At 38.1% G+C, this 11,398-nt stretch overlaps 1 protein-coding gene across 1 annotated transcript; it reads left to right on the forward strand.

Moving 5' to 3' along the window:
- Positions 1 to 3,351: 3,351 nt before the first annotated feature.
- LOC117384306 (14-3-3-like protein) lies at positions 3,352 to 9,166 on the forward strand. The gene is made up of 6 exons (XM_033981595.2): positions 3,352 to 3,502; positions 4,889 to 5,186; positions 5,302 to 5,425; positions 6,697 to 6,854; positions 6,949 to 7,044; positions 7,684 to 9,166. The coding sequence occupies exons 2-6, from the start codon at positions 4,896 to 4,898 to the stop codon at positions 7,723 to 7,725; spliced, it is 711 nt and encodes a 236-aa protein (XP_033837486.1). The 5' UTR covers positions 3,352 to 3,502; positions 4,889 to 4,895; the 3' UTR covers positions 7,726 to 9,166.
- Positions 9,167 to 11,398: the final 2,232 nt, after the last annotated feature.

Consider the following 11,398-nt stretch of genomic DNA (forward strand, 5'->3'; position numbering starts at 1 on the left):
ACGTAGAGTGTGTGCACGAGGAAAGGTGGACTGTGCGCTGATTGGCTAAAAGTTTATTGCTCTGTCTCTAATTGGTTAAAACAATTGGAAGACGTGCCTTGTACGATGAGGCTTAAATGTAAAGTAAAATTATAGAAATACATTTATTGTTCGTCGTTTCCTCCGGTATAAAAATAAAAATGGTTAATCTGTAAAATCCAAGGGTAGCCTACATTGTGCGGAATAACACTTCTGCTGACACGTTTTCGCCATTCATGTAGTCTACGTATATTATGCCATCTAGTGGTAGACAGTTTATATTACACTCGATCATTAACACCTACCTGGCAACCTGTGGCTACACTGGAAAAGACAGGGAAACAGTTTTGGTCAAAGAAAAGCTCAGACTAGATTTGACCACTTTTTTCCTTCCGTTTCTTCCAATGCTTTGGGAAATGATAATTATTTTATGACTTTTCTCGTCTATTCTCCTCAAGACCCAAATGCCAGACCGAAAGACTTTCAAGGAGTACTTTGAGAGCAAACATTTGGTGCTCCTGCCACTAGAAACATAACTTTTTTTTTTTAATCTGTAAAACATTTGGGACTGCCTCAAAATTGATTTAACTGCAATGTTTGAGATGGATTATCCCCAGCTGAACCTGACATTTCTTTTTCTTGCTCATTTAATAACTTTTAATATATGGTTAGTTTAGCTGCTTCTATTTTACAAAACATTGGATTTGCACGATGATCCTTTCTTTTTGCGCTATAGGCCAAAGAGTTGCACTGCAGTCAAACCCCCTCCTTCCTGATATGGACATTATGGACACGTCCATCATTACCTCAGGCATGCAGCTATTTTATGGTCAAGCCCCAAACCTGTTTTCTGACTGGCTCAAACCAACTAATAGGCTACAAATGTGCAACTTCTACATGCAAACCATGTGCTCTACTTTGAAACATACTCATCACAGACTAAAACTATATCTTGCCAGTGGTTGTCATAGAACTAACATAACATCATGCTTTCTGCACTGATTTGATTAACATAATGATGTCAAGTTTGAAGTTTGAAGTTTGACATTAAGTTTTATTGAAGACAATATGCTTCAAATGTAGCCAACTAAAACCTTTTTAAACTCATTTTTGTTGACTGTTGTGTAAGCTTTTCATGGTTTGTCACTGTTGTCTTTTATTAGTACTGACAATATGGTAATGAGGCATTCACTGTTTGGATTCTATCCTTGTATTTTCAGTGTGACCACTTTACAGGTAACTGTTTTTACTCATTTCTGTAGTATTTAGGACAGGGCTCTCCAACCTTTTTTTTTAATGGTGGGGACTTGCAAGTCATGACTTGGACTTGAGTCAGACTTGAGTCAGAGTTGAGTCACTATTTTTGATGACTTTGGACTTGACTTGATGCCTCTCCTCAATAAAAAAAATAAAATAAAAATAAAAATTAGAAAACACTTATCTCTGAGCATTTGATACTTTCAGTTCTTAAATTTAAAGGAAGGAACAGCCTGGAACATGTCCCTCCCCTATTCTCTATTTGTTACTACTGGTGTTACAATAACTGAAATACTGTGATATTGTCTCTTTAAATATCTTATAATAATATTGGGGCTATAATTCGATTATAAGCTCCCTTACTTAAATGCATCATTGTTTTGTTGCAGCAACAGTTAAAAAGCAAAGGGAACTATAGACCATGATCCTTTGCTCCATTGCAGCGCTGACTACATGAAGAAATAACTGTTATGAACTGCTTTGAAATCTCTGAATATATGGACGATGACAGTAATGATTCACACTAAGGTCTTTTTAAAAGGAAAAAAGTACCATATCTACAATTCTGCTAGCCTCCAAAATAGTCCAAAACAAAATATTAGACCATTACAGTAAGTAGCTCTGTGGCATTTTCATTTTGTAAAGGTAGCTCATCAGAATAAAAAAGGCTGGAGACTCATCTTTAGGGTATCAGTTGTCAAATTAAACATTTCACAATGGCCCTGTTGAATATGCAAATGGGTCTCCTTGCATTCTGACCTACCACAAGTCCTTAACTACTGGCCATTAACCATTTAATATCCCAATGGTGCCATCACTGTGGAGAACTCTCATTAGCGATTTTGTACTTACTGAACAAATCATATTTTTGTCTATGAAATGTAATGTAAGATGTAAGGTTCAATCAGTCTTATGGGTAAATGTGTATGAGTAATTGTTGCCGTTGCACCTGCTCTATTATTATTATTATTATTATTATTATTATTATTATTATTATTATTATTATTATTACAAAATATCTTCTCTCATTCTTTCACCCTTTGCTTCACTAAAAGCAAATGACGCACCAGGCACAGGGTGTGTCTGGGTGAGTCAAGCCTTATGGGACGCAGTTATTATTACAAATTTGGGTAAATTGGAGCATTTTGTCTACCAAATCAGCATTGTCATTAGCTTGCCTCTACACTAATTGAATGGGACATTTACTTCACAGTTGTATGCTGGTTTCATGTGTGGTTACATTTTTCAGATTACAACAAGATAAAACCTAGCAGAAAACCTAACTGACAGGATAGACACCTTTTAGTTATCTCTTACCTATGCATGCATTATCTGTTTATTTTAATCTTTTTAAGTGCCCTACCCCTGGCCTTTTTATAAAGAGATATATTGAAACCTTTAATTGTATCTTATTGTTACTTAGTTATTTAGTTGTTGTTGTTCTCATCAGAGTAAAGAGTGGTACTTCTAAAATTAGGCGGGTGAGGGTAGGATGTCCATTTTCTAAACTTGGGCATGTGTGTATTTTGTTTAGTTACCACACATGTAACTAATGTAGACTGAAATTAAAAACAGATGAATATATCCAATATAATTATTTTAGAAATTTATTTATGAATATAATGCAAAATGCAGTGAATATATTAATTGACTCTTTGAGGACAAAGAGGACTATATATATATATATATATATATATATATATATATATATATATATATATATATATATATATATATATATATATATATATATATATATATATATATATATATATATATATATATATATATATATATATATATATATATATATATGTAGTCTACCCTTATTTTGGTAGGCTACACTTTGTCACCATCGAATCAACAGGCCTATTCCATTTGAACATTACTTACCTATACTTCATATGAGACACACAGGCCTACTATGTTTATGAAATATTATATCAAATACTATAGTCTACTGTAGTATACAGTCTACTTGTACTAGTCGTGTACTGTAGGCACAAACTACAGTTCCCATCAGGCCGTAGTACACGGTTGTCACGGTTACCTTTGACGTCACCTACCTCCCGCTCATAGAAATGCCTCTAGCGCAGGCTCAGCCTGTACAATAGACGTGTGCAGGTCGTGGCTGAAACCGGTGTGATCAGAGGAAAGCCCCACGGACTGTACTCAAACGATCCCAGAAGCAGTTGCTGGACAGGACTCCCACATTTTTGCAGTCTAGGTAAGGAAAAGGCCAAAATGCACGAAAAAGATCAATTGTATGCCGCGTAGAATCGAGTGGCAGGAGTAAAAGCGTCCGGATAAATGTCACTATCGGTTTGGCCAGTGTTAATGGAAGGCGTGTCAGCTCAAAAGCAGCTAAAACCGAATCATCGACCCGAAGCAACTTGTTTTTAAATGTTGGGGGTTTAGTTGTGAACTCTTGATGGAGTTTTTCATGTGATTGTACTCAAGTGGTTTCTGTATTACAGTTGATTCAAAGAAATCGCATCCGGAGTCATGGGGTTTAATGTGCTCTTCATTTTGCTGAGCTTTTTTGATTTTTGTATCAACAATGTCCATTTCTTTGTACAGGCAGCTTAATCTGTTAGTTAAAAGGCTTAGGTTACGGAAGTTTTTTGGCGTTGTAGTTCCAGGTAGGGGCATGGGTGTGGTGTTGCCGAAACACGGACCATTACCTTCACTACATACGCTCTGCGCCTCCTGCAATGGCGCAAGCATTTCTGTGTTTCTATGTTCTGATTCCTAGTTATTATTTGACATGTATAATATGTCAAGTGTACTAGTTGGTCATAGACTTGGGTATTAAGTTAACAGAGAGTCGAAAAGATGAACGCGGAAGTGACTGGAGGTGTAATACCACGCGTTGTCCATAGGGGGTCAATGCGTAGAATCGCCAAATGTTTTGTTTGGCATTCTTGGGGTGGGTCCGTGTTCTTATGCTTCGATGGCGGGCCCAGTAACAGGCAAGTTTTGGCCCTTAAAACCAAAGCGAGCAAGGGGCCGTCTTAGCATTTAGGAATCACAGCACATTGTAGCATTATGTTTATTTATTTCCCGAGTGCTATGTGTAATCAGAAACACCTGGATTTGATGCACTCTTCAAACTCCACCCCTGCAGGTGTTTGACTGATACCTGTTAGACTAATCGGCTCAGACCCTCCCCCCTATCCATTGTCCCTTTTAGTCCTCCAGACCCAAATTAGCAACTTTTAATGTGGTTGTGGGTAGAGTTTAGACCCACTTAGTTGTTTTTTGTTTTTGGTTTTTTTGGCCACCTACCACTACATTTGTTCTCGTTGGGAATGTAAAAAGAAAAAAGAAAACCTGCAATAACTGCTCTGCTAGATTAATAACTGTCTGTTCATTTAAGTCTGTGCAAAGCCATGGAAATGCTTTTATATAAAGCGGAGTGCCCCAATATCCATGAGAGTGGTTTAAAAAAAAAAAAAAAGTATACCAATTTAGTCAAATATTTACTTAATTTATTATTCTAACTACTAACCTTTTTAAGATGTGTGTAAAGTATAATATCAATTACTTGCTTAGTTATCCATTTCAGCCACTGCATAGATGTGTTATTTTTGGTTTTTTTGTGTCCATACAGAGCAACTATGTGTGACGAGGACATGATTTACATGGCCAAGCTGGCTGAGCAGGCAGAGCGCTACGATGATATGGCCAAAACCATGAAAAAATTTGCAAAGATGAAGAATGTACTGAACTCAGAACAGCGAAACTTGTTCTCAGTAGCTTACAAAAATGTGGTGGGTGCCCGTCGTTCTTCATGGCGAATTATCTCCAATGAGGAAGGCAAAGCTAATAATGAAGAAAAGAAGAATATAACTAAAAGCTACAGGGAGGACATTGAAAATGAGTTGAAGACGACTTGCAAAGAAGTTTTGGTAAGACACATACCTTTAACGATAACGGCTTCTTACTATAAGAATTCAAGGTGGAACTCTTTGGAATATTTGCACCATAACATATCCATATATGGTTTTATCATTTATTACACAGGATCTTCTGGATGACCCCTTGATTCCTCATGCTGCAAATGATGATGATGAAGTGTTTTATTATAAAATGAAAGGCGACTACCACCGGTACCTGGCTGAAGTGGCACTGCAAGATGATACTGAAAGTAAGCTTTTATTTTGTGTGTTTTAAATGCATATTCTTTAAGTAGTCCTCACACAATTTACTTCCACACTGTCCTGAAACCAGGATGAGGCAGACTAAGGTCATAGCAGACCCAAGCAAAATAGGTTTTCTTTAATCTATCACACCCATGGAACATTATGATATAATTTGGACATATTAAATTGCAGCATTAATATAAAACAAGTCTGCTGACATCCACGCTAAAAAAACTGCAGTGCTATAACCAGGTTAAAAGCACTAAAAAGTCAATTTTGCATAATAGGTCTGCTTTTACATCAATACTTGGCATTGCTATAGCAATTTATTTCCCTCCCCTTTTTCTTTTAAAGAGGGACTGAACTTCTAAACTCCACCCACAACCACATTTCAAATGGAGCTGATAAACTGGGCAGTACCTGGAGAACTCAAAGAGAATGAGGGGAGAGGAGGGATGGGGTCAGGAACCGTGTAATTGATCAAACCATAGAGCTGCACCAATACCACTATTTCCAAAACGGGTCCTTCATTTTCAGTACCTGCAGATAACAGACATAATTTTTTTTACAGCGAGCACCTGATGGGTTTTTATTACAGTGGTAAATCCAATTCATTATATATTTGATACACAATTTCATTATAGTATAGCCTACCTTTCACTGGAATACTTATTTGAGGGGCAGTTCACTGCAGTTGGGTATAATTCCAATATAATTTAGAGAAGTAGCGTTGAATATTTCCAACATCTTTCCAGACTAACTAAGGAGCCACTTTTACCATAACACTTAAAGAATCTGTACTGTAATTGAAAAGAATCGCCAGCACCACTTGGCCATGTAAGCCTGCTACTATGTAAACAAACACTGCACTCATATCCTTTATGAACTATAAAGTCCTTTTTAACAGTCCTAAATATTTTTCTTAGTTCATGTGACAGTCAGCTGAACAGCTGCAAATACATGGTGTTTTTAATAGTATTATCTACTACTGTTCTACTGTCCCCAGTGTCTTTTTGGTCATTTTAGTCCAAAGAAAAATTGTATTTGGTTTTTAGTTCCACTTTAAATCTGCCATCCAGTGCTTTGTTAGTAGCTAGTATTACAGCAGATACAAGTCTCCAAGAAGTAGAGAAGAGCCACAAGTCTGTCACAGCAAAACAAAGCTTAAGTAGGCTATAGCACTGTCATGGTCCACGGTTGACAACATTTTGACTATATAATTTTGCAGGGTGTTGCTCTTGTATCTGAAATTATACTGCTGCATTTTAATTCCTAGGTAAGTCAAAATCAGAAGAGGCCTACAAAAAGGCCTGTGACATCTCTGAAAAGATGCCCTCCACAGACCCCATCCGTCTTGGACTAGCCCTCAATTACTCAGTTTTCCAATATGAGATCTGCAACAATGCAGAACTTGCTTGCTCATTGGCTCAAAAGGTAAGAATTTGCTGATGTTTACAAATAACCAGCAGTTAACACCTTCATTTCTTGTTCAGCAATGTTATGAAAAATGCATCTTTGTACTTCACAGGCTTTTGATGATGCCATTGCAGAACTAGACAATCTCAAAGATGACAGTTACAAAGACAGCACCCTTATCATGCAACTCCTGAGAGACAATTTAGCAGTAAGTCTTTGTCAATACTTGGCTTTTATGTTCAATATCTTGTTTATTTCTTTGCTGTAAAACACCTATACCCAATTAGATTTTGACAAACGTTACTGACAACAAGGGGAATTACTTGACAAAGCTTACACATTACAATACATTGCCAAAGAGCGAAATGAAAATAAAATGGCATATTACCAAACAAGGCATGGGCAGGTTTCCCATGAAAGCAGAAGGAATCACCAGAAGCTCACATACTGGTTCATATTCACATTAGGGGAAAAAAGTAATCTGATGAAAATACAGTGTTGGTCCAATGGTTTTGAAACACTGCTTTATTCCATATTTTGCTCCTGCGTAAAAACTCTGCTCAGCTTTTAAATTAGAACTGTGCATAGATGTTAGAATAGAGCTTCTAGTGGATATGTTCAGTTGTCATTTTCTGCACTTTACTGAGCTGCTGTGATAAGTGTGCTTGCTGTAAAAATGCATATGGGATGACCTGACTGTAAATTTATTTTTGTATTGAAGGGAGTTATTTAAAGTGATGGGTGTTCATGAGTCCAACTGGCAAAAATGTATCTTTTGATAGGTGACATAATTATTAACAAAACAAAGTATTGGCTCATTAAGTTAATCCAAACCATTGTCTTTCAGCTGTGGAACTCTTGTAACCAGGGCGAAGAGGGAGAGGAGTGAATCTTCTGACTTCAGTAGTTGTCTACCTGCCTTTCCAACATTCCAGCTCATTTTATGGAGACCTATTTGGTTATCATTGTCCTCAATCTTTTAATGTTCCACTCCTGTAGGCCTTTTTGAAGTATGGAAGGCTGCAATTAACGATTAATATGGCAGTTATTATTTTTGATTAGTTGTTTACATTGTAAAAGACTAGAGTAAGAGTATATTTACAACATTTTAGTCATTACACAGGTTTTACAAGCTGTGTCATTTAGGGGTAATAATTGCACTGTGTCATAAAACCTTTTCAGCTAATGGTGCATTGTTTGTTCAGAAAACAATTTGATTATGATTTATTTCAATAAACGATTGGTTGCAGTTAACTTTCAGCCGTTTAAGTATGTATAAGTAAAGACTACAAGAATAAGTGCATTTGCATACTTGAGGTCAGTAAGGGCTTGGACATTTACATCACTGTTCCTGTTGCTTGGCTGGCAATTTTGTCTCCATTTTGGATTTGAGGACATTCTCACCTGTTATGTCAAATACATATTTATATACACACTCAATTTTTTGTAATACTGTACATCTGTTTAACATTTTAAACCTGAGAAATGAGTGAAGGTGACAGGAGCAACTATTGTGGCCAAATGGTGGCATAAGGCAAGATTCAGTCCACCCAGGTTACATTCCACTTCATTTAGTTTATTATAGAAATGTTTTTTGTTTTTGTTTCTCTTCTGTTTTAGTGGGAAATCTGCAGCTGTATTTCTGTGCATATTAACAGTTAATTTGAAGAACAAAAAAGTACTACAAACTGATTGCAGTGGTCCTCCCTTTGTATTACTGTTTTGTATTGGCATGTTCTTTGGGTTCTTTGGGACAAATATTGAGGGAAAGGGGGCTCTTAACTGTATGTGGTGGAAAGTAAGCCTTAAATGGTTAAGGAACCATTGCATCCATTTGTATTTAGGGGTTTTATTAACGGATATAAAAATTGGGATGCTGAAGCATGTGTTTTTGGAAAAATGTTTCATTTAAATAAGAATACACGTATTTAGAAAATCAAAATCTGGACCTCTTTGTCTTTAATCATCACAGACATTGCAAGATTTCCGGACCTTTTTTTTAATGTTTGCTGAGTGCAAAGATCAAGATGTTTGAAGAATGTGTTTGGTATGTTGGCTGCAAGATGGAGAGTATTGTGAGGGCAGCAGAGGATGTGACCTAAGTCTGCATTTTTCCACATGACTGTCTCTGTGGAGAAATGTAAATGACTATCTCTGGTAAGTAATCACCTTGCAGAGTGACTGAAACAGAAATGTGGTTTACTCAGTTGCCACTGAAAGGCCTGATTATAGGCACAGAATATCACTGAATAAGCTTGTAATGAAAACCATTCAGGGTCATGTGATGGCATCTCAGTGCATTACAATTGTAATAAATTGTTTCAATTGTATTTTTTATGTTTTTCATATCATGGGCGCTTATTACGGATTACACTTAACATTTTTGATGAATGTGAAAATCGAGACACTTAGGTTTTCTAATACTCTGTGTAGCAGTGATGGTGTTGGGCTTAGTAGAAAGTGAAAAAACAAGTGGGAAAATATAGATAATGAAGTGGAGGTGTCCTAGGATAGCGCAGCCCTGAGGCACATCAGCAGAGACTGGGAAGTGGCTACTGAATTGACTGCAACCTGACAGCTATGAAGTGAATCAGGAGAGGATGCGGAGATAGAGATTTGAGTCTGAGTGAGAGTCCTGTGTGAAATGGTATCAAAGGTTCCTGTTAAATTGAGGAGGATGAGGGTAGATGAACCTAGTGATTTTTAGAAGTGCAGTTGCCTGGCAGGTCCTGAATGATGTTAGCCCACTATAGGTGTGTAATCGGGATCACAGACAACAGTTTCTGCCTGGATGTGGCAAAAACCTGTTGAAGATGTGATTTATTATTTAGTAAAATTGTATACTTATGGCATGTTCTAATTAGCCTACCAAAGCTATTATTTTATATGAAACCTATAGCCTAGGTCACTTAAACTAACCATATGTAGGATTTTGATTTTAAATTCCATAAACATGATCCAACTGTGTGATGGACCCATCTGATATGTTGAAACCAAATATTGCTTTTAATGATAGTAAGGTTGAGTTATTCTAATTACAAAAACATTGGACATGATGGTCAAGTTATATAGCCTATGTTATAATTTTGTGTTTTTGGTTCTCAAGACTTTTTCCAATCAGAAAGCAGAATGTGCCTCATATGAGGCTCTCATTTGGTTTGCCAGATTCAATGCTGAAATTCAGTTGATCTAATCTGAATTCATCCAATCATTAAACATTGCTAGAGCAGCAACAAAGGTCCAATTATGAGTTGTTGTTTTTTTCTTTTAAAAAAAACCTGAGCTACGTAGTTGCAGTTCTTTTGAAGTAGGATGTAAGATTGTGAACTTATTTTTTTAAACAGTAAATCAAGTAAAATATTGGATTGGGATGGATTATAAATACAATGTTTAAAAATTCAGTGCATAAAATACAATTCTTTAAAAATTCAGGTTAATATTCAGTGTGGAAATAAAGAGAAACAGATGAGTCGAGTTTCTGAAAGTAAAAATAGAGTGAATTTTGGTAAAGTTGGACAATTAAGCAGTTTAGTATTTTTTACAGGTGAAAATTAAAGACCCCTCCTTGAATGGCCATCTTAACATGGTGGAGTTTGAGCACTTGAATGATCCTGGGATCTATGTTGTCAGGGGCTTCATGCCCCTGGTAGGGTCACCCTTGGCAAACAGGTCCTGAGGGATGGGTCAGATTAAGAGCCATTTAGAAGCCCTTCATGATGAGGACACAATCAAGGGCCGCTACGTCGCCTGGACCAGTGTTACCTGGAGCCAGACCTGGGGTGGGTGCTCAACAGCAAGCACCTGATGGCCTGGCCATTCCCCACAGGGCCCGGTCGGGCACTGCCTGAAGGAGCGACGCTGATCCACAGCTCAGCCAGCACTTGTTGGAGTTCACCCCAGTGAATGAGAGGGTCACGTCCCTGCACCTTCGGGTCGGGGACAGGTCTCTCACTGTTGTGTCGGCCTACAGGCCAAACAACAGTGCAGAGTAGGCCTTCTTGGAGTCCTTGGGAGGGGTACGAGACAGTGCACCGAGCTGTTCTACTGGGTACTTCAACACCCACATGTTATTAGACTTCTGTGCCTGCCACAGTTTGTCCATAACAAACACCAAGTTCAAGCACAAGTGTGCCCACAAGGATGTCCATCAGTGCACGTGGTACCAGGACACCCTAGGTCGCAGGTCGATGACCGACTTTGTTGTTGTGTTATCTGACCTCTGTCCGTGTGTCTTGGACACTCGGGTGAAGAGAGGGGCTGAGCTGTCAACCAATCACCACCTGTTGGTGAGTCAGATCTGCTGGCAAAGGAAGCTGGACAGACCTGGCAGCCCCAAGCGTACTGTGAGGGTCTGTTGGGAACGTCTAGCAGAGCCCTCTGTCAGGGGGGTTTTCAACTCACACCTCCGGGAGAGCTTCTCCCAGATCCCGGGGGAGGCTGGGGAGATGGGTTCTGAGTGGGCCATGTTCTCTGCCTCTATTGTTGGTACGGCTGCTAGTAGCTGTGGTCGTAAGGTCTGCGGTCTGCGTAAGGTCCTGAGGCAAGAGTCCCACAGGCTTGTG

The sequence above is a fragment of the Periophthalmus magnuspinnatus genome, chromosome 16 (assembly GCF_009829125.3).
Source record: "Periophthalmus magnuspinnatus isolate fPerMag1 chromosome 16, fPerMag1.2.pri, whole genome shotgun sequence".
NCBI lineage: Eukaryota > Metazoa > Chordata > Actinopteri > Gobiiformes > Gobiidae > Periophthalmus > Periophthalmus magnuspinnatus.

Coding starts and splice junctions, on each gene's coding strand:
- LOC117384306 (XM_033981595.2), top strand. CDS start 4,896: ATGTGTGACGAGGACATGATTTACATGGCCAAGCTGGCTGAGCAGGCA. Junction 5,187..5,301: donor CGACTTGCAAAGAAGTTTTG/GTAAGACACATA, acceptor TTTATTACACAG/GATCTTCTGGATGACCCCTT. Junction 6,855..6,948: donor CTTGCTCATTGGCTCAAAAG/GTAAGAATTTGC, acceptor TGTACTTCACAG/GCTTTTGATGATGCCATTGC.